Genomic DNA, 24,349 nt, shown 5'->3' on the forward strand with positions numbered 1-24,349 from the left:
TATGTTATTAAAGCTGATGTGTTGCTAGTTTTTAGTGATGTTTACAAAGGAGAGTTCAATCATCTGTTTTTTATGATTGTCACATGTTTGTAATACAGTGTAGATTTGTATTTTGTCTTACAATGTATGTCATTATGGCCATTTCAGTTGCATTAAGATGATTTGAACACTAGTAATGATTAGAACACTAATTGAATTGGAAAAACCAACGAATTGGAGTCATTCATCATTCAAGACTGAACATTTTTCAAAGGTGAATTTTTCCCTTGTGCACAACTCTGCAAGTTATTGCTGGTCTGTCTCCTTAGGTTGGCTGTAACCCAAATGAAGACGTGGCCTTCTTCGCCATAGACTCACTGCGGCAGCTTTCCATGAAATTCTTGGAAAAGGGTGAATTGCCCAACTTCAAGTTTCAGAAAGACTTCTTGCGGCCTTTTGAGTATATCATGAAGAAGAACAAGTAAGTGTGGGCCGAAATGTGTGTCATTTGTACAAACCGTATAGCAATCAGCTAAAGATATTGAAACATTGATTTTTTTTTTTACTGATAATTGATTGAAAATGTCCTTTCTTGTGATCTTGTCTAAGCTTCTGAGCTGTTTTAAAGGTGTATAGTCCCGGTAGTGTAGAGGGCGCTGTTGACGATACTGCCGATCACCGTTAGCATTGATACGAAGATTACCGAAGTTGAGCTGTCATCAAGAGTAAAGTGCGTAGGTGTTGCTAAGTAACGTTGCTTTCATTGTCTTCTCTGCACATCGCGCAGTCTGTAGTAATGCCAGGGTGCATGCATATGTGTTTCTTATTATGACATCACAAAAGAAGTTTGCTAAAGCGGTCATCCCCCTCAGCAGAATCATGAGCCGAACTGTGATTGGACCACTGACTACAGTGAATCGGACATCTTCGGACTCGGGGAAGTGGGCCACAGCATAAGCGCTAAAGAGGAGTCGATAGCGTAGGTCTCTATGGGAAACTTGCGCCATGCGCCCGCGTACGCATTTGACTAAAACACCGGGACCATGCACCTTTAAATGCCATATACCCATGATTGTACATGCTTTGTGTAAAATTGTTTTTTTTTTCCCCTTAAATGTCTTATTTGGATCCTGCTTGTCTACTCACATAGAGCAAGATAAATTTTGAGTATGTTAGGCATCATAGCTACAACTATATAGAGATAACATGAAGTTAACTTCTATGGCAAAAAAGATAAAGCAATAAAATTCCCTGTTCTGCCAGTAAAGTGCAGTCTGCAAGTCATGAAGGAATCTTCACTACTTTCCTGCAGAGAATAAACATTAATACATACTGTATATGCTGAATATTCCTTGAGGTTCTTATTTTCACAAATTTGCAAGTTGGGTGCAATTCGTGAAAATAGAAACATGCAAAAATAAATCAACTCTGATATCGACATTAATGTTAACTGCACGCATGCATTTGTTCAGTATACTCCACAATTGCAAATTTAATCACTCACGAAATTGTTAGGAAGTCTTGATTCGTGGAAAATTAGACTCCCTAAATATATGGAATGTACAGTAGTAGACCTAAATATATGGAATGTACAGTAGTAGAGAAGACATATGTTTGTGTGGCCGATGTGACATGGGAATATGTTGTGTTGTTTTACTGCTATTTGTCCTACTTACAGGTCTCCTACAATACGTGACATGGTAGTGAGGTGTATAGCTCAGATGGTCAACTCACAGGCAGGAAACATCCGATCAGGCTGGAAGAATGTTTTCTCTGTCTTTCACCTGGCTGCCTCTGACCAGGAGGAGGGCATCGTTGAGCTTGCATTCCAGACCACAGGCAACATCATCTGTGAGTGGATCAGTCAATGGAGTTATATCCCTCCTTTTCTTGCCTTTTCTATCTTTCTTTCTTTTTCATTTTTTTTTTTCTTGTGGATGGGGACGTTATGAAAAAAAAAAAGAAAGAAAAGAAACGAAAAAACTCTTGACTTTACCCTGTGGATCTGTGAGAGTATCTGCTTGTAATTATTGTGTAAAATTGATTTCATTATGACATTTTATTTTATTTATTTATTTTTTGTTTACATTTTTGTGTTTGTAGCTAAGGGCTATTAGAAAGCCTCTGGAATTTTGATAGAGAGAAAATCAAGAAATAGATTTTTGTGGGGTGTTTTCTCACTCTACCAAACCTGCTCCAAGCATTATGGTTTCTTGTAAGTAATTGTCTAATATGTATTTGTTCAAGGGACAGTTAGCCATAGATAGATGTGGATATTACAATATAACTTTCAAAAAATTTTGGTTTGAGCCAAGAGTCATATTTGATGTGGAAGATACAGTGTATTACAGATAGCTCTGGTTTCACTTCACAGCCTTCATTCTGTGGCCCAAGTTCACAATGGTGGTTTGGTTTGACCGTGGACTAAAATAAGCGTGAAATAGGTGTACCTTTGGATTTTTACCGGACGTCTATTGGTGTGCGAAGTCTTTCAGTCGTATTTGTGCAAGAAGAAATTTGCATAAACCATGGTCTAAATTTATACCACCTTTATGAATTTGGGCCTATATCTTTGCGTACTTTGCCTGACCTAAAAACTCTGCAGCTTGATAAGACCAGTAGACCATCATGTCTTGTAAGATGATTGTGTTTTCTCTAATTCTGTGCAGCATCTGTGTTTGAAAAGTACTTCTCTGCCACCTTGGACTCCTTCCAAGATGCTGTCAAGTGTCTGTCAGAGTTTGCATGTAATGCAGCCTTCCCAGACACCAGCATGGAAGCCATCAGACTCATCAGGAATTGTGCCAAATATGTAAAGGAAAAACCACAGGTAGGTGTGCCCTCTAGTAGGCGTGTCCTCCAGTAGGTGTGTCTACCAGTAGGCATGTCCACCAGTAGGTGTGTCTACCAGTAGGCGTGTCCACCAGTAGGTGTGCCACAGATAGAAGTGCCCTCTGGTAGGTGTGTCCACCAGTAGGTGTGTCCACCGGTAGGTGTGTCACCAGTAGCCATGCCTGCTGGTATATGTCATGCAATGAGTTACATAGGGTCAGAGAGGGCAGTAAGGAGGCAGTTGTGAAGCAATTTTACTGTCTTTACAATCATCCCAAAATCCAGCAGATGTATGATATGAAAAGGCAATTATTTTAAGACCATGTTCCAGTCTTCAGCTGTGATAGAGTACTGCAACAAAGAGATCCTGTCATCAACATTTTCCCTCAATGCTGGTAACATGAATCGTATAGGCTGAATGCTAGTTACTTATAATGACTATGACTTCTATGGAAGAATTTCTTAGCGTCGTATGATACACAGCGTCGCTCTTCATCTTGTACACATAGAATTTGAGAAAAGAATCAGCATCTCTTTCAAAACCTTTTCACTGCAGATGGAGATGATTTTTTTTTTTTTTTTGATAGCATAAAACATACTTACGTTAGGAATGAAGATACAACTTTTTCCGAGTTTGTGGTCAAGTTGCTGTAGGAAGAGTGAGGTGTGATGAAAAGTCTTTTATTTTGTTCTAGATGTTCCGTGATCACATTGGAGACCAGGAACTCCAGGTGACGGAAGATGACAGGATTTGGGTCAAGGGTTGGTTCCCGGTCCTCTTTGAGCTCTCTAGGGTGATCAACAGGTGTAAGCTGGATGTCAGAACTCGGTGAGTGAAGGATTCGATACTCAAGTGTGCTTCAAGTAAGGAATATTTCTTTGGGTACTTTTCTTATTTAACACTGGGATTTGTTTGTTGCTTTCATTGTGGTATAATTCATTGGAGTGGAAGAGGGAATGCTCATGACAACCAGTTGTAGAGTATTTTTAAGACTGTGTCCTGTGATAAACCCTAAAACGGCTTGGGGGGGGGGGGGTTGAATCACCCCCCCCCCCTCGACATTTTCCACAACCTTTCCGCCGCGCGAATTTTTTCCGCTTGTTGATTTTTACTTTCAAGTCTCACACATCTTATGACACCACTTTTGCGAAAATCAGGCATATCGTTATGATGTTGCACAACCTTTCATACATGCTTGTCAGACCAAAAATGGCTCAAAAATGTCATCTTGTGTACAAAGTCTATGCAAATAGAGTTTTCTCACCTTATTCAAAAAGATATGATTATTTTCACTTTCAAGGGCTGAAATCAATTAATTTTAGCATAATTATGCTAAAAATAGGCTCTGTAATAAATTTTGTGGAAAAAAGTAGAAAAAACAAAAGGTCGAAAAACAGAAATACATAAGAAATTCATAAAACAATAGGATACATAAGAAATTGATTTTGATACCAGATTTTTTTTTTTTCAAGCATGTTGTTAGGAATGCTACAAAGAATAATATCACAAAAAATTAGGATGCTATTAGCTTTATTTTCTGAATTAGAGCAAAATTTGTGATTTCACGCATATTAATTAATATAAAATATAAAAAATGAAAAATGCAATTTTTTTCTTGTATAGTTTGGTAGATTACGCGACAGGTAATGTATATGCCAATTTTTTTTGGTGATCGCGCGATCGACAGCAGAAATGTCGGGGGGAGGGGGGTTGAATCAACTGTTCCCCCGGCTACAGAACAGCCCAAAAAGCCCGACCTGGTTAGGGTTAAAGGTTCCTCAGTCCAAATGAAAATCAACATCCATGCCAGCATAAAGATTTTCAAACAGCCACAATTGACTGTTCTGAAATCACAGTGCTAGTAGGGAAATGAGTCTTTGTGTAGTATTTCCTTTTGTAGAAAATGGAGATGATATTCCTACAAGAGGTCAAGCTGAATTTTTCATAGAGAGATGTGTGATTGGTGGACCTGAAGAGCACACATGTGAAGAGAATGGGCGGCATCAAGATAGTAACCTTTATATAAGGTCTTCGACAATACCAACTCCTGAACTTTTACTTATGTATATTTTTTTTTCTTCATGTGTCAATGAATGGCATCTTCAAAGTGTAACAAATTACTACCAAAAGTGTGATGACAGGAAGCATCCTGCTCCATCTTTGCTTATTGGTAGAGTTTGCTCCCCACATCTTTTCACTTCAGTCAGTAATCTCCAGTCTTTGTGTGTGGAAGTGTTTTAGTATGTTTACTAACTGCATACAATGGACATTTTTTTCTCACAGTGGGCTCACAGTGATGTTTGAAATCATGAAAAGCTACGGCCACACTTTCCAGAAGCACTGGTGGAAAGACCTCTTCAAAATCGTCTTCAGAATCTTTGACAACATGAAGCTCCCAGAGCAGATGGCAGAGGTAAGTCAGGAATTTCTGTCTTCAGAAATTATGTGATAAGAACCACTAGAGAAGGGGATAGGAAGGCCAGAAAATTCTGTCCTCAGAAGTGGAGTGATAAGGACCACTAAAAGGCGAAAGGTACAACAAATTGAGTGATTACATCCACCTGCAAAGATGACAAAGGCCATGTGATAAAAAGACCACGAGTTAAAATGGAATATTTGTATGTAAACAAGATGGATTGTGAATTACAGAATAGTCTGTTGGTTGTTTTACCCTGATTGCTGTGAGAGAGGGACTTGCAAATACTTTTCATCCATCCTGGTATGTTTGTCCAGTTTGTGTCTAATCCATCGTCAGAAAATCCACATAGACTTGGAAGTTGTTGCATTTGACTTCCATGTTTGGTAAGAAGAAATTCTAGTGTGATATCAAGGAGTCCTATCAAAGTGAGATATTGGTATACATTAGATTAGTCAAACAGTGATAGTATGTTAGTTGTTGTACAGGATGAGAAAACTTATTGGTAAAGTAGACTTTTAAGAATGATATGTTTTGTTTTGTTATATATTTTGCTTTTTAGAAGATTTTGTGACATCAAGTCTTTCTCCAAAACCTTAAACTATTGTGAATTTTGCTGGGAACCAAGATTTGCAAAAGTAGAATGCATGAGAAAGTTTTAGTCTACACAATGCATTGAATGGCAGTGGCAATTCATGAAATTTTCATGCCGCACATAGGGCCATCAGCTCCAATTCGCAAAAGCTTTGTGCCGTGAATGGTTCTGGTTTTACAGTACCTTGGGAAAGCAAAAAGTCAGAGCAATCTTTGTTTGTACATTGAATGTTGAACAGAAAGTTGAATGGATGATGACGACATGCAACCATGCCCTCTTCGCCATCGTCGATGTCTTCACTCAGTACTTTGACGTCCTGAAAGACACACTCCTAGAAGACTTATTACAACAACTCTTGTGGTGTGTGCAACAAGGTAATAAACCCCGTAACAACTCGTGTGGTGTGTGCAACAAGGTAATAAACCCCGTAACGACTCATGTGGTGTGTGCAACAAGGTAATAAACCCCATAACAACTCTTGTGGTGTGTGCAACAAGGTAGTAATAAACTCCGTAACAACTCTTGTGGTGTGCGCAACAAGGTAATAAACCACGTAACAACTCTTGTGGTGTGTGCAACAAGGTAATAAACCCTGTAACAACTCTTGTGGTGTGCGCAACAAGGTAATAAACCCCGTAACAACTCTTGTGGTGTGTGCAACAAGGTAATAAACCCCGTAACAACTCTTGTGGTGTGCGCAACAAGGTAATAAACCCCGTAACAACTCTTGTGGTGTGCGCAACAAGGTAATAAACCCCGTAACAACTCTTGTGGTGTGTGCAGCAAGGTAATAAACCCTGTAACGACCCGTATGGTGTGTGTAGCAAGGTAATAAACCCCGTAATAGCTGTTGTGGTGTGTGCAACAAGGTAATAAACCTTGCCAGGAATCAAATCAATGAATTTTTGCATAAAGCTTTTTCTATTGTAACAGATTGACAAATTGCTCTTTTTTGACATAAACACTGATTATTCAGCGTTTTAGTAGTATCCATCCCATGATAAAAATCATGGGCATACACTGTACATACTAGCATTGGACCTAACCAACAACCAAAGGCCTCCTGATTTGGGGGGGGGGGGGGGTATACAATTTTGCAATTAAGTTTATATTGTTGGTGGAACTCTTTGATATTTGATTTGATGGTTTAGATTCCAGCAAAGGTACACATATATTGTGAGTACCATTACACAAAGATACCTCTTCTTTTAAGATTTTTTATTTTTTTTTTTTTTGCTGCTTGCAGTTCTTGTTTTTGCCATGATGTTTCTTCCCATCGACTGCATCATAAAACCACATATCTCTCCTCTAATTAGACAAGTGAATATACTTCAGATAAAATTGGTGTTTTAGGACAGAGTAGCAATGTATTCCTGACAAGCCATACCTTGACCACACTGGACCATAGAGGAATACATTGTTAATGAGAAAAGCTGAGAGACCGGCTGAAAGCACAAACCATATCAGTGTTTTCTCATGTCAGTAGTAGTTTCCCCAAAACATTGTAAAAACAATAATGAATAATGTTGTGAAAAAATAGATACAAAAGCATATTAAACAAACCTAACAGTGTGCTAATTTCATGTGGCAGGTAAAAGTATCTTCATAATATGCAATAATGTTAAAGTCACCAGTGCATGTAATAGTGTTTCTTTGTTATATCCGTGAAAGAATATACTTTGTATCTCTTTTGCTTTCTTTTGGGTGTTTTTTTTTTTCTTTTTCTGCAGACAATGAGCAGCTAGCAAGGTCAGGCACAAATTGTATGGAGCAGCTTGTTATCTCCAACGGACAGGACTTTCAGCCAGAACTGTGGGACAGAATCTGTGCCTGTATGCTGGAAATCTTCAAGAGCACCATACCTCAGGGGTATGTATTTTGTCACCTAGAGAAGGTTTTGTGTGTGTATCCAGCAAGAAATTGTCAATCAGGCCAAAAAAAAAAAAATTGTTGCATTGGCGTAACCTGCCCGACCCTAAAAATTCCACCGACCCTTTTTTTTTTTATTATTTTTTTGCTATCGATATCAAGTATCTTCTTGACTGCGATCGCGATCGCAAAAAACCCGGAAGTGGAAACGGCTCTGGGGATATCGGATGTACGAGGGAGAGATCCACAAAACTCTTACATTGTGTAAGAGTTCTGTGGAGAGATCTCGCTAGCGCCTCGCATAGCCTCGCTTGATCAGTAGGTCATCTGTTTCCAACACGGACGCGTACTCTATCAAGATTTATACAGTGTATACTTAGCATTCAGACTGCAATGTATTGTGCACAGTTTTGCCATAGGTTTCTTGTGTGGAGAACTTACATGAATCTGTATATGTGGGACTGTAATAGAGATCGCCGTGTGCGATGAAAAGATCGTACATATGGGTCAATTTGCATCTATCTTATCTAAGTCAAAATAGTAAAATATGAAGTGAAAACATTCAGGATAGGGATTTCAACATCTTTAAATTCTGTGAAGGGGTATAATTCGAGTAATATCGGCCTCATAAATGATTTGTAGAATAGATGAACACAGCACATACGGTGCAGCAGTTGTAACTGTTTACTGAGCACGAGTTATACACGTAAAATGCAGGTAGCAAAAAAAAAAAAAAAAAAAAAATCCGCCCGACCGACCCTATTTGAAAATCTCATGTTACGCCAATGCAACAATTTTTTTTTTTTGGCCTCAGGCTTAGCTTTGTTATGTCACCTTTTAAAGCCCTGTTTCAATAATGTCATTATATTACACTTGTCATTATATGAAAACAGGATTACTCTTTCGTTGAGTTGTTCTTACTACAACTGATTGACTAAGTGCCATTCATCAACAACTCAAACCAGCGACCTCCTGATTACTACACAGATGTCATATTTTATCAGGGCTACTATTTAAGTGCTGAATGATTGGTGCTTATTTATATCGATGAAGAGCAATTTGTCAATCAGTAGCAACTGCTCAATTTGTTTATGAGGTAATGTCTATCCTTGTTACCAAGTGAACACCTACTCAGTATAAACAGATCAGGAATTGTCTTACTTTATCTACATTAATATTTTTAAAATAGATTATTGACATGGAAACCAGAAGAACTGCAGTCTATGGAGATGGAGAATTTTACATCTAAACCCTATCCAGAGCAGGAGAGAGCTGATGCGCCCTCTATAGAGGTAAAACTTTTAATGTCAAAGGTCATCTGTGAAGTATTCATTCTAGCATTAAACTACTCCTTTTGCAGTGATTAAGTGTGAGGACTATTTGCATTAGCAACTGATCATAGTATGGAGAATAATACTTGCGATTGGTTTTGTCTTTCTTGTGAAAAGTGTATTTTTGTTGCAAATCTGACGCACACCTTAAGATCTAGCAGAATTCCATTGTCCATGTCAGTCATGCTGTCAATGTATTGATGACGATTCTGATGTTTAAAGCTTAAATTTGTGGTTTATTGCCTGCATTTTTGTTGCATTAAATAGAAAATCAGTTAAAGCCGCACAACTGTAGCCATAATAAAGCCTCTGGTTGTACAAGATAAAATTGTCTTATGACTGAAGATGAATATTTTGTCACATTTTATATTAAGCATGTTCAAAAACTTTTGGGCAGATTACATCAGCTCATGTTTCAGTGCTGGAAGTAGAGATTGTTTGAAACAAATTGAAGCTGTTGTGTGTATCAGCCTTTAATGTGCCTATGTTAATGTACATACCAGACAGAGTAACACAGGGCTAATCATACCATGTGTGATGTTATGACAGGATAATGGAAGTCGCCTTCAGAGTGGGGCTGGTACCAGGGAGTCGGAACCCTCCTCTCCTGCTGACAAGAAGTCAAACTTGAAAAGGATTGGGAGTGAACACAGCGTTGCTAGTGCCACCAGTTTCGACAGTAAGACCAGTAAAGGCACGCTAGACTACCAAAGTAAGTCACACATACTACTGCTGCTTTTACTGATTTTTCTGTGAACAATTTCTGTCTTATAGTCAGTTTGATTGGTCTATTAAAGGAGGATTAAAGGCCTGAGAGAACTCGTTTAGAATTCTATAGTATGTGCTGTTCTCTGAACTAGTAGATATCATTCCCAATGTTTTCTGTAGCCATAGAGACTTATTATCTTTTAAAAAAATGAGAAATGGCCTGACATATCATGACACATGAGCAGGCATGTTGTAAACTTCTCATTAACCCGTTTAGGACGTGTCCCGAGTATACTCGGGCTGACGTTTTCCAGGCTGTGGACTGGTCCCGAGTATACTCGGGCTGAGAGAGTGAAATGAACACGCATTTTTAAACTTAGAATTTCACCAACAATACGATGCCTATGTTGAAAATGATTTATATTTTGTGGGACTACATACATCAAAGTTGCCATCTGTGAACATTTTGTGATGATTGGTCATATCTTATGTCTATAAACAAGCAAAATATTGACAAACATGAGTGCAATTTTCACGACATTCAGGCCTTCGCAACGGTCGGGAAAATGACCAATGACGAGCGACCAGCCGCACGCTCTGGCGATCTCATTTGCATCGGTATGCAAAATTGTCACACTCAAGTGAAAAGCGTGCGTGCGGCGGTCAAGACCGTTGGGTGCACGCACCTACCTTATTAGCACACATTTACATGATAAAGTATTATAGCATACTACTTCGTGTTACATCAGTAATGCAATGTCGTACTTATGGATTTTCTATGAAAGCCATCTCGGCATGGCAACCTGCTTACCATTATTGGCATGAAATGTTGGCCTTCTTCTTCCGCTGCCGAGTCCTGGGATTTACCAAAACTCGGCGAATTGAATAAATTCAAAAGTAAATCTTTTGCGTGTCCCTGCATGCATGTGATGTGTGTAAATGTTTTTGTGTCTGTTTGTTATCATGACAGCGATGTTACTTGTAGTTGTTTGAAGAGTTTTACCGTCATGAATAATATTCTGATTATGTTATAAAATCGTTAAAAAAAAAAAAGAAACCACTTGGCCAAGAACAAACTGAGTAGGGGATGTACTGCATACAAACAACGCAGTCGATTGTGCTACTTCATCGAAGTCGTAAATTCATCATGGCGTAACACCGCGTCACATGTGCACGTGTTATGGGCGAGAATATTTTAAATAAACCAGCTGCAAGAGTATCAGGTTACATTGTATATTTATGAATAGACAGGATGCAGATACTAGATAGACCCTCTCGTAGACGCAACCTAAAGGGGCAGGGGATTATGAGCATAATAGAGAACGGTCAAAGGTCGACTACTGACAGTCTTTTTGTTTCTGTACCGGTCCATATAGAATGGATGTTAGCGATGTGCTTCGTATGTATATGTAACCATAACTTTATGGTTGTTGGGAATTGAATGTGCAAGTTCTCATGTGCATGTTCCAAACATTAATTTATTATAGAAATTAAAGTGCACAAATGCGCTGCAATAGAGCGAATAAAGAAGACACATGGCACAAGTTTTCTCTCATACGTTTATAGCATTTGCGAGAAATTGTCTATGAAAAAAAAAAAAACGATCGGTATTTGGGATTTGCAGCAGTTCAAAAAAGTATATTAGATAAAGTTATATCCCATATTACGTTCATAGTGACAATGGTGATTTCGACTGTTTAGTCTATATTTCTATTTTTTGTATGAATTCTTTATAATATGCCTAATTTCGGATGCAGTCGCTATATAAATTATCTGGGTTTTTTAGTCCATTTCTTTCGTAAGTTCATAAGTCAAAATGATTTTACTATCATTGAGTTGCAAGGATTTCAGCCAAACGTCACTGGTTGTACAATCCATTTTCAGTCAATCGGATATGACAACTCATGCCGAAAAAAAAAAACCAAATATTTTTCATTCAAATTACACTGTAGTAGAAAACGCTACAAATTTGCGAAGCGGTCATTCAATTCTGCGAAAGACGGAGATGTGATTATGGAGCGCTTCAATTGTAGCACTCGACTTTTTGGGAGTAAAGTATTTCGAGCAATAAAAGTACGAAATGCTCTTCTCTTTATTTGATGTAATTAATGTTTTAATGCTATCACCAAAGTGGTTTAAGCTCTTATTGTGCATGTGTCTTCTCTCTATCTACCTCTGCATTTAAGTACATACTTTCAATGGAATTAAAGACTTTATGAGATCGCGTTGCAGCATTTTCATATTCATAAACGATTGCAGCAAATGCTCGTTTGCTTTATGCATTATGCACATTGAATGAGAAAAGTATTTTATTTTCCGTCTTTTATCGGGGGATGATTGGTATACACAATGAAATGAATATTAATTTACACTCTTGACAGAAGAGAAGATCATTTCAGGGGAATTAGCCCTCTGCTATGAGAGATCGAAGAATGTCGGGAGAAATGGTGTAATTTCAACAAACATGTTGTCTTTTCCTTATTTTTTGAAGTGATGTAACGATTGCAGGCCTTCAAGCCTGTGTGGCATGTGCTCGCCATTCTTCCATGGTCATGACGACTTCTTCAGCTTCCGGGTGGCCAACCTTTTGTTGCTAAATTGAATGAACTTTTCCGACGAACTCGGAAATGCTACCTGCGACTCTGTTTGAAAAAAAAAAAAAAAAAAAAAAAAACTCTCTCACATAGAGACGAATGTGAGTTCTCGATTGGCATTCTAAATTGAAGTGTGTTCATGCTACATTTCTTAAGTGATAGGATATAGCGAAAGGAAAACAAAGCTGAATGATCATCTTCATGGAACTATATTTTTTGTTACCGATTATGAATTACCTAACTATGAATTGAAAGACAAACATACGCAAAAAACGACTGCAAAATCTTCGCATAATGCACCATTTTGTAAACTCAAGTTTGCCATTTTGCTTTTCCTTTATGATACATTATTTGCTTCGATTAGTGCTCCTTATTTCTATTTCATTACATTTCATCACTTTCCTTTCCAGCTATCCACTACATTCCCGTCTACAAACGTATAGATTGGTTATTATCATTGATGGTGGCGGTCACTTCTCCAATATATTTTGCCCGTTATGTATATATATATATAATCTAAAAAGATATTACCATAACACAGACAGGCAAACCTAGCCGTGTGTAACATTACATTTCGATTACAAAAGTGTGATCGGATTACCATCCACCAAACAAAATTTAGAAGACCACCATATTTCTCTCCCCCCCCCCCTTTCCATATCTCTCCCTCTCTTTCCCGTAATCCAATTCTTCATTATCATCTACAAATGTGTGGAATGAATATTATCATTGATGGTGACGATCACTTCTCGAAGATATTTTGCCTGTATTATGAATATATATATACAATCTAAAAAGATGTTACCATATTACACATATTTTATAGGCAAACCAAGCTGTGTATGATATTACATTTCGTTTGCAAAAGAGTGTTCGGATTACATCCATCAAACATAATTTAGAAGACCAGCCTATTTCTTTTCTCTCTATCTCTCAATCTTTCTTCTTATCGCATAGACTCCAATGTTTCGCCTGAAGACCGGAAGACCTCATAAATGTTATATCAAATATACATATTCATCAAAACAATCAGCTTTCCTGTTAGTGATTACTTTTTATCATATGATGAATAACTTATGTCTTATCACTTTGTGAAATCTTATTTCATGTAATTCGTAATGAGCAATATCTTCCCCGCAGTACGATAGAGTTATAAGTCAATGAACGTAAGATTGCACTAGTAAGATTGGCAGCATTTAAACCCCAACAGTAAAATCACAAATGCGCTCGTTGATATCTTTTATTTATCCCAGGGAAACCTAAGTTATATCTGTAGGCAGTCATGATGGATAATTTCAGAAAGCAAACTTCTTTATACACACAAACTTCAGTGTGGATGGCAGGTACCGCAAGAGCATGGATTTTTCAGATTTAGTCATCATTAGTTGTCAAAAACAGCCAGAAAGATGCAGTGATTTATTTGAATATTGAAGATCCCATCAGGTTCTTGTCAATATTATGAAAAAAATAATTGCTGAAACAAAACCAAGAAACAAACTGAAAAATTGGTCTGCAAAACTCAACTTTGATGATGCTTGAAGTTTTTTTTTTCTGAATGACAGCCTGATTATGCTATAAGATCGTTCAAAAAATCTACTTGGCCAACGAACCAAATAGAGGATTTACTGTATAATATTCATACAACACAAGAGCCGATATTGTCACTATGGGGTCCTATATATTCATCATGGTAAAACACAGCCTAACATATGTGCGTGTTTTAGGCAAGAATACTTTGAATAGACCAGGTGGCCAGAGTATCAGGTTACATTGTACCTCCTTGAATAGACAGGATGTTGATACAAAAACACTATTATATATTATTATATATAATCTCATAAGATATCACCATAACACAGATTATATAGGCAAACCTAGCCGTGTGTAATATTTCATTTCATTTGCAAAAGTGTGTTCAGATTACCGTCCATGGAACTAAATTTAAGACCAGCCTATTTTTTTAATCTCTTTATCTCTCAATCTTTCTTCTTATCGCATAGACTCCGATGTTTCGTTTGCAGACCGGAAGAGCTCATAAATGCTCCATCAACTGACTTGAATAGGTTATATATATATATATATATATATATATATATATATATATATATATATATATATATATATATATACATGTATATATATATATATATATATATATATATATATATATATATATATATATATAACAATAATCTATCCCGTTTGCTGATGATTATCATATCACTGTGTGACATTTAATTTCAAGTGATGTGCAGTGAACAATACCTCCCCGCCATTACGGTAGAGTTGTAAGGGAATCATCATTGCACATAAAATTTGCAACATAAAACCCGACAGTAAACTTACAAATGCGCTCGTTGATCTCCTTTATTCATCTCATGGAAACCTAAGTCATGTAATTATGGTCGAAATCTGGAGGCAGTCATGATGGATAATTTCACAAAGCAAACGTCTTTATACAAAAATGCATGGAGTTCGCAGGTTTAGTCACCATTAGCTGTCAACGATTGCAAGAAAGATGCAACGATTTATCTGAATATTGAACATCCCATCAGGCTCTTGTCAACATTATGAAAATTGTTGAAACAAAACCAAGAAACAAACTCAAATGGAAGATTGGTTTGAGAAACTCAACTTCCATGTTGCTTGAAGCTTTTTTTTCTCTCTCTCTCATACTTATGAATGACAGCGTGATTATGTTATAAGATCGTTCAAAAAATCTACTCGGCCAACGAACCAAATAGAGGATATACTGTATAATAGTCATCATTTTCATACAATGCAAGAGCCGATATTGCCACTATGGGGTCTTACAATTATATTCATCATGGTGAAACACAGCGTAACATGTGCGCGTGTTATAGGCAAGAACACTTTGAATAGACCAGGTGGCCAGAGTATCAGGTTACATTGTACCTCCTTGAATAGACAGGATGTTGATACAAAAACATTCCTAAGACACACTCGTAGACGCCATCTGAAAAGTCGGGGATTATGAGCATAATAGAGAAGTTCAAAGGCCGATTACAGACAGTCTCTTTATTCTGCACCGGTCCATAGAATGCATGATGTGCTTCGTATGTATTACGTAATCGCTTTTACGGACCCCAATGATTTTATGGTTGTTGGGAATCCAATGTGCAAGTTCTCATGTACTTGTTACGAACATGTATTACAGAATTTAAACTTCGACAATGACATACGCTGCAATAAAGCGAGAAACAAGACATACGGCAGAAGTTGTCTTTTTTTTTTCTCTCTCTCTCTCATACGCTTAGAATTCACAAATAAAAATTTTGATGTTCAGTATTTGATGTTTGCAGCATTTCAAAGAGGCAGTCAAAACAAAATTACATCCCATATTACGACAATACCGACAATGGTGATGTCGACTGTTTAGTCTTTTTTGGTTCTAGTTTTGTATGAATTCTTCATAATAGGCTAATTTTCGGCTATAGTCGCTCTGTCAAATTATTTATACGTTTAGAAGTCTGAGTTTTCAGTCCATCTCTTTCGGAAGTTCACAAGTCAAATGATTTCGCGATCATTGAGTTATAATGGTTTTTAGCAACACACTACCGTTTTGTAGCTCAATCGATTTATAATCAGTAGAATATGGTAACTCATGCCTAAAAAAAAAAAAAAAAAAAAAAAAAAACTTTTTATGTAAATTTGTAGAAAGCACTCCAAATTTGCGAAGTGATGATTCAGTTTCGCGAGAGACGGAGATGTGATAACCCGTCGCTTCAATTGAACACTCTACTTTGTTTAGGAGCAAGGAATTTCGAGCAATAAAAGCATGAAATGTTCTTATATATCGATGTGATCAAATGTTTTCATGCTGCTATTGAAGTGGTTTATGCACTTATCGTGGCTGCATATTTTTTTTATAATAATTGCATTATACATCTCTGTATTTAGGTAGACCTACTTGCATTCATTCCTTTAGACTTCGTGAAATGGCATTGAAGCATTTTCATATTCATAAACGATTGCAGCAAATGCTCGTTTCCTTTATACATTATGCTTATTGAATGAGAATAGTACTTCATTTTCTGTCTTTTATCGGGCGATGACTGGTATACACAATAGAACAAAATGATATTGATTTACACTCATGACATAAGAGAAGATCATTTCAGCAAAATTAACCGTCTGTTATGAGAGATCGAAGAATGTCGGGAGAAATGTCGTTTATTTCAACAGACATATCATCTTTTCGTTATTTTCTGAAGTGATGTAATGATTTTAGACCTTCAAGCTTGTGTGATATGTGCTCGCCGTTCTCCCATGGTCATGTCGTCTTCTTCTATCAGCTGCCGGATGGTCAACCTTTTTGTTTCTAATATGAATGAACTTCTCCGACGAACTCGGAAATGCTCACCTGCGACCCTGTCTGAAAAGACACTCTCTCACATTGATGCGAATCTGAATTCTCGATGGGAATTCTAATTTGAATTGTGCTAATGCTACATTTTTTGAAGTGATAGGACATAGTGAAAGGCAAACGAGGTTGAATGAACATCCTCATGGCGCTATCTTTTTTTCTTTTCTTTTTTTGTTGGCTATTTTGAATTACGTCACTACGAAATTGGAAGGCAAACGTACACAAAAAATGACTGCAAAATCTTTGCATAATGTTGTACCCTTTTGCCCTTTTTTGCCGTTTTGCTCTTCCTTTGTAATACATTTGTCTCAATTAGTGCTCCTTCATTTATCTCATTACATCTCATCACTTTCCTTTCCAGCTATCCCCTTCTTCATTCCCATATACAAACGTGTAGATTGAATATTATCATTGATGGTGATGATTTCTTCTCCAAGATACTCTGCCCATAAAATTTATATATGTATATTATATATATATATATATATATATATATATATATATATATATATATACGTATGTATTACATAAAACGTAGAAAGATATTACCAAAACACAGGTTGTAGGCAAACCTCATCTTGTATAATTTTACATTACGTTTGAAAAATCTTTTCAGATTATCTACCGTCAATCAAACAAAATTTAGATGACCAGCCTATTTTTTCTCTCCTTTTTTTCTTCTCATCGTATAGACTCCCCTGTTTCATCTGAAGAGCTCATACATGTTCTGTCAACTGGCTTAAACAGGACGGGTGCTTTATTCTTAGTTTTTTTTTTTTTCTATGTAAGAAATAACGATACTCATTTAGGTTGGTGATTACTTTTTATATGGATTAAATATATGTCTTGTATCACTGTGTGAAATCTCATTTCACTTGATACATAGTGAATAATCATTATCTTCCCGACATTACGTCGAAGTTGTAAAGGAATTGTAAGATCGCACAGAAAAATAGCAGCATCAAACCCCGATAATAAACTCACAAATCCACTCGGTGATATCTTGTATGCATCCAATGAAAACCTATTATAAGTCGCATGATCGAAATTTGTAGGTAGTCACGATTGATAATTTCAGGAAGCAAACTTCTTTAAACAGACTTCTTCAGGGGATGGCAGGTATGGCGCAAGCGTGGATTATGCATTTTTATTCGTCTCAAAGAAAGTTAGAAAGATGCAAAGATTTTTTTGAATATTGAACATATTCCAGGCTCTTGTCAATTTTATGGGAATTACTGAAACAGAACCAAGAAATAAACTCAAGTGGACGTTATTCTATTACGAAATTCGACTTTGATAAATCAGTATCACCAATTCTACTTGTAATTTTACATCGTTGATGGTTTGCCTAGTCTTGAAATAAAGCCACGTGCTTCTGTTACAGACACGCGAGCTTTGTATTTGGATACAAGTAGCGGGGACAAACAAGGTGTAACAGATTTTCAAATGCTGTATACAATGAATAAACTTCCTTCTGTTTCCAAAATTCATTGACTAGCTATGGTAAGGAATTTTGTGAACAACAGGAAGTCAAGAGTGGGTTCGTGTGCCTTTGATATCGCCACAATACGAGATTTATTTGGCGTGTCTTACAGTCGTGTAAATGAAAATACTCAAGCCTGTACACAATCCTCCGATCGATCGCTTTTCATTGAAAGACTTTGAAGGCTTGTGATCAACGGATTACAGTTTCCATAAAAGATTGCCTCCATGAATCAGTAAATTCAAGACAATTATGTAGTACAAATTTGCGACACCCTCGACATAGCCTGGTGCCCAATAATAAAAGACGCTATTCATTTGAGTTGACGAGGGAACGTAAATTGACGATCGTACAGTACGTGAAGTTCAAACCGCGCGCGCGAACCCAGATAGCGAAGGGAAGCGACATTATTATTCATGAGCGGTCGTTATTCATCCAATCAGAAAGCGGATTCCTACACCGCATACACGGCAATTTGATGATTGGGTAAAGCGGGACCGTAAGTCACACCCCCTTAGTAACCCTCGGTTCGGGCTCGATTTTGGAAAACCTGTCCGTCTGTGGGGGTGTTCGCTCGCCAAAGCAAACCGTCCTAAACGGGTTAAAGGACAAGTTCACCTTCACATACATGTGGATTGAGTGAAGGCAACAATGTTAGTAGAACACATCAGTGAAAGTTTGGGGAAAATCCAACAATCTGTTCAAAAGTTATGAATTTTTAAAATATCTGTGCAATCACTGCTGGAGGAGAAGACTACTACAGTGTATGATGTCACATGCGTACAACGATATAAGGAAAATAAAAAGAGAATTTCACAAAACTTGACTTTTTGAATAAAGTGCATATGTCCTCGACTTGTTACTGACTTATGTTAGGGGTAATATTATTCCCCCTGACTTTTTAAAGAGAGAAGTGAAGTGTTCTTTTATTATGTGAGAAAAATGAGAATATCTTGAATTTTCTTTATACTTTCTTTATATAGTTGTACTCATATGACATCAGAAGCTATAGTAGTCTTCTCATCCAGCCGTGTCTGAGCAGAAACTTCAAAAATTCATAACTGTTGAATGGATTGTGCGATTTTCCTCAAACTCTCATTGATGTGTTCTACTAATATTGCTGCATTCACTCAACCCACATGTCTATGAAAGTGAACTTGTCCTTTAAATAGATGTCCAGTGAAACTGCTTCAGTTTATCATGTTTCATGATTTGTTTTAACAGATGTTATTATTTCCTATTATTATTATTTTCTAACAGATGTTATTATTTCCTATCTTCATTGATGTTTTCCTCCTCTTTTCATGTCAGTCCTACTTTTGTGTAAGAGATAGCCCTTTGCAGCTAAAGTGGATCTTTCATATGATAAAAAGAAAACTGTATGGTTTATGATGAATAGTGTACATTCTCATTCCCATTGTGATGCAAAAGGGGTCTAAAACTGGTGACATGACATTTGCTCCTGTGACAATTGCTCTGATCTTATTTTCCCCAAGGACTTGGGGTTCAGGTTAGGGATGCATTAGTGTTTCAGGTTTAGTTTGATGTCAAGATTAGGATTTGGGTTAGGGTTATGTTTGTGGGTAGAATTATGTTTTGCCAGATACTTCATTTGACCAATTGTTGCAGAAGCAAATGTCAAGGAACCCAAGAAATGAGTGCAAATATGGGGATTGGATATCTGATGACTAGTCGTCAGTTATCATGCAGTGATGTACAGTGCAGTTTTAGCACTCAAGACTGATGGCTTTGTGTATTCAGATTCTTAAAGGCATAATTTACCATTTGCAGATGAAACAAAAAACCTAGCATTAGTGCTTTGAAATAGTTCTATGATATGAGTTAGGGATAGAAACAACCACTGTAAAAATTTGAAGCCGTATTATCGATGCTAAATTGTGTTAAATACACAAAATGTGAACAATAGTTATAGTAAAAATGTTTCCAGACTAAACCGTCTACATTTATGCTTTATTAAGAAAAAATACTGATATCTCCTTATATTTTAGGCTTTATTGCGAAAATTTTATATGGTAGGATGTTTTGTGATACAACAGGCCTACACATAATGCATCAAATGTGATATCTTGAAAATTTTTAAAATCACTGCTCCCAAAGGCAAAGTGGACCTTTAATCTCCTACTCTGCATTTTTACCTGGACAGAGACAGCAGCTGACCAGAAGCTCTTCACATCATTGCTGATTAAGTGTGTCGTCCAGCTGGAACTGATTCAAACCATTGACAACATCATCTTCTTCCCGGCAACGAGTAGACATGAGGATGCAGAGAATCTCAAGGCTGCTCAGGTAGGAGGAGGCTGAGGTGGAGAAAAGGATGGAAAGATAAGATTGACCAAAGTATAGAAGGAGAGATGGATGGAAAGATAAGATAGACCAAAGAATAGAAGGAGAGAAGGATGGAAAGATAAGATAGACCAAAGAATAGAAGGAGAGAAGGATGGAAAGATAAGATAGAACAAAGAATAGAAGGAGAGAAGGATGGAAAGATAAGATAGACCAAAGAATAGAAGGAGAGAAGGATGGAAAGATAAGATAGACCAAAGAATAGAAGGAGAGAAGGATGGAAAGATAAGATAGACCAAAGAATAGAAGGAGAGAAGGATGGAAAGATAAGATAGACCAAAGAATAGAAGGAGAGAAGGATGGAAAGATAAGATAGACCAAAGAATAGAAGGAGAGAAGGATGGGAAGATAAGATAGACCAAAGAATAGAAGGAGAGAAGGATGGAAAGATAAGATAGACCAAAGAATAGAAGGAGAGAAGGATGGAAAGATAAGATAGACCAAAGAATAGAAGGAGAGAAGGATGGAAAGATAAGATAGACCAAAGAATAGAAGGAGAGATGGATGGAAAGATAAGATAGACCAAAGAATAGAAGGAGAGAAGGATGGGAAGATAAGATAGACCAAAGAATAGAATGAGAGAAGGGTGGAAAGATAGAAGGAGAGAAGGATGGAAAGATAAGATAGACCAAAGAATATCAGGATGGACAGAAGGAGGAGTGAGGAAGGAAGGAGGGGGAAATTAAAAGATGAAAGAAAGGAGGGAAGAAGGAATGAGGGACTGAGGATGGAGGGAAGGAAAAATGAAAGAGAGAGAGGGATTATGTGACAGTGGTAAGAGAAAGAGTGTGTGAAAGATGAATGAAGGGATAAAAGAGGAGTTGAAAAATTCAAAGAATGAGATAAGGGAGATGAATAAAAGAATGTAGTATCTAGTATGGGTGAAGTTTTCCAATCATCCCTGCTTTTCACTCCCATGCAGTTGTTTTCAAAGGAAATTTTCCTCTTTTGCTCCTTGCCTATGGAACTCCCTCCCATTTTTTCTCTGTGAAATTGACAAACTGGATTGCTTGAAAGCCTCACTCAAGACTCACATTTTTCACTAGGCATTCAATTGCTATTCTAAACTCTCTTAGAGGAGTCTGCGCCTTTGAATGTTTCTACAACAGATATATGGCGCTATACAAATGCTCTGGATCATCATCATCCAGGGTTCCCAGCCCATCAGGATATTCAGGGAAATCAGGGAAAATTATTTTACTTTTTACTCCAGTCAGGGAAAAGTCAGGAAATTTGATACAAATGCCTCAAATCAGGGAAAAGTCAGGGAATTTTGATTAGCCCAAAAAATCGGAAGTAGTCAGTCAGACTCTGTTATATTTTGTTGCACATCAAAACAACACCCACTGGATGACCAGTGTTTTATACTGCATATAGTTCACTGCAACAACATAGAAGACATGAAACTTGAAATGACTCGAAATAATGATCATGGAATTTTGAGACTTCATCAGGGAAAAATCAGGGAATTTTGTTGTCTTCAAATGCTGTGGATCATCATCATGATAACAGTGTTAAGAAAAATCAGCAGGAATTGTTAATGTTGTTTTCTGCTGATTTGTAGGAGAATACTGTAGACGAGGCTTCACTAGCATCAGAATCCACACTAAGTGGGGAGGAGCCTGGTATGTATCGCTACCTGTCCACACCACAGCTCTTCTTGCTGCTAGACTGCTTACTGGAGTCACATCGCTTCGCCAAGGAGTTCAACAGCAACAATGAGCAAAGGGAGACTCTGAGATTGGCAGGTTGGTGCTGAATTCTCATTTAGCATGCTGGGGCAGGGAGGAAGCCCCACTCTTCAATCACACTCAACATTTATCAAGCTCTGTTTGTGTGAAGCAAAGCAGTATAGAGAAAGTACTTATCATTTGAGTTTAGATTGCTTCCCAAACTTTAGGAGAAAAGCAGCCAAATGTACAAGGCAAGGAATGCTCAGTTCTAAGAAATATGATCACACTTTAATAGTACAAGGTTAAAGGACGTTGTTTTTTATTTCATTTTATTTATATATTATTTTTAAGGAGTCATTGCGCGCATGGTTGGCATGATACCTCGAAATTTGAACCTTATTGACTTTTGTGCCTGAAATAACAATTACAGTGTACAATCACTGGAACTGAAATTTAAGTGCATGATGGTTGGTGCCTAGTCAAACTTGTGCAGTAGCAAAAACATCTCAGTTGTTAAAAGAATGTTGAGAAAAGAAATTTTAAAGGAATAGGATTTGAACAAGGTTTTAAGCAAGTCCCTAAAATATATGATAATGTATAAACACCGCGGCCATACAACAGAGTTCTTTCATTTCAAGTGAAAAGAGTTGGTTGAGGTGGAGTTGGTTTTGAATGTTGCGGGTAATTGATCATTTTGTATGTCATCTTGTGTTTGATCAGGTTTCCGTGGGAAGAACAAACCCAACCTGTCTACCCAGGAGACTTCCAGTCTGGCCTGTGCCTTCAGGCTGCTCTTTAAGATGTATTCAGATGAGAGTAGAGTGGATAGTTTGCCTGTCATAGAGGAGAGACTCATAGGGTGAGTGTTTAATGGCCTTCACCGGACAAGTTGGATGGTTTGCTAGTGCGTTGGTAAGCTTCGAGACCTCTTGTTGAACCCTTTAGTATAGAGAACTGCCTTAATTTAGAGTGTGCAACATTGTAGCAGTCAGATGAGGAATGATAGAAATGGCTCAAAAGTCTCAATATTTCCCCAAGTATTCCTTCTTTTGATAATTGTATATGCTGAATATTTGTGAGGTTTTTATTTTTGCAGATTTCTTGAGTCAGGTGCTATTCGCGAAATCAAAGACCCGGCAAAAATAATGACTCTGATCCCGCTATGAATGTGATGCACTCGTGTACATTTCTCCAGTTAGTACAGTACTCCATGATCGCGAATTTAACCACTCGCAAAATTGTCTGGAAGTCCTGATTCGTGAAAATTTAGACTCGCTAAGTATAAATTATGGCATATACAGTATTACTCTGATAGAGATTGCAAGATATAGCTGTGGGTGAAAGCCTTATGCAAGTTATAGCTATGGTAAATAGTCGAGAGCACTACTTACATCTAACTGCTGTCTGCATGTAATCATAGCTCAATCAATAAATCATTACATACAGGTGGTGTGAGATTACATCATAGACACTTTGTAGGGTCTGAGCTTGCTTGCAAATCATGTAGAGTTAACTTGTTTGATGGCATTGATGTTGTTGTTGTTAGTATTAGTGTGTGTGTGTGTGTGTGTGTTGTGTGTGTGTGTGTGTGTGTGTGTGTTGTGTATGTGTACGCCACCTTGTGTAACTGATTGCCTTTAATATCAAGTGTAGATTCTGGCCACTTTAATCTGAATCTGTGTTTATGGCAAATTCCCACAGTACTACTGTTCTATCATAAATACTATCTTCTTCCTGGAACTGTTCAACTAAAATTTTTGATCATAGAAACAGTTTTGCAAAATGTGCTTCTATGTAAATGCAGAAAAAAAAGTTGCAATATTCAGATGAAAATTAAGATGAAATATTTGTGCAGTTTGACATGATATTGGCTATTAGTTGAGTACCAGGATACCTGGTGTTGGCCATGTGAGTCATTGCTTCAAATTACACAACCATTTCAGAGCAAGTTCCCCTGTCTCTATCTGAAATAAAGGCAACTCTTGCACCAGGGATCTCTTTTATTTATCTAACCTACTGTGTGACTTCATGTACTAAACAACAATCACTTGTTTAACTTCTGTTCAGTTGCACAGTATTCTTTAAAAGCTGTATTCTAGATATCTTGAGTTCGATCC

General features: G+C 37.3%; 1 protein-coding gene across 1 annotated transcript in view; it reads left to right on the forward strand.

The window, feature by feature from the left end:
* The window catches only part of LOC140234071 (brefeldin A-inhibited guanine nucleotide-exchange protein 1-like), a 69,553-nt gene that overhangs the window by 40,224 nt on the left and 4,980 nt on the right, over nucleotides 1–24,349 (forward strand). Inside the window, exons 23-34 of the mRNA XM_072314150.1 lie at nucleotides 309–460; nucleotides 1,658–1,830; nucleotides 2,649–2,809; nucleotides 3,507–3,640; nucleotides 5,096–5,225; nucleotides 6,062–6,197; nucleotides 7,554–7,692; nucleotides 8,882–8,984; nucleotides 9,573–9,735; nucleotides 20,360–20,502; nucleotides 22,124–22,307; nucleotides 22,953–23,091. Of these exons, the coding sequence (XP_072170251.1) occupies nucleotides 309–460; nucleotides 1,658–1,830; nucleotides 2,649–2,809; nucleotides 3,507–3,640; nucleotides 5,096–5,225; nucleotides 6,062–6,197; nucleotides 7,554–7,692; nucleotides 8,882–8,984; nucleotides 9,573–9,735; nucleotides 20,360–20,502; nucleotides 22,124–22,307; nucleotides 22,953–23,091 (1,757 nt within the window). The remainder of the gene's footprint in view (nucleotides 1–308; nucleotides 461–1,657; nucleotides 1,831–2,648; nucleotides 2,810–3,506; nucleotides 3,641–5,095; nucleotides 5,226–6,061; nucleotides 6,198–7,553; nucleotides 7,693–8,881; nucleotides 8,985–9,572; nucleotides 9,736–20,359; nucleotides 20,503–22,123; nucleotides 22,308–22,952; nucleotides 23,092–24,349) is intronic.

Source organism: Diadema setosum, chromosome 10, assembly GCF_964275005.1.
Source record: "Diadema setosum chromosome 10, eeDiaSeto1, whole genome shotgun sequence".
Lineage (NCBI taxonomy): Eukaryota > Metazoa > Echinodermata > Echinoidea > Diadematoida > Diadematidae > Diadema > Diadema setosum.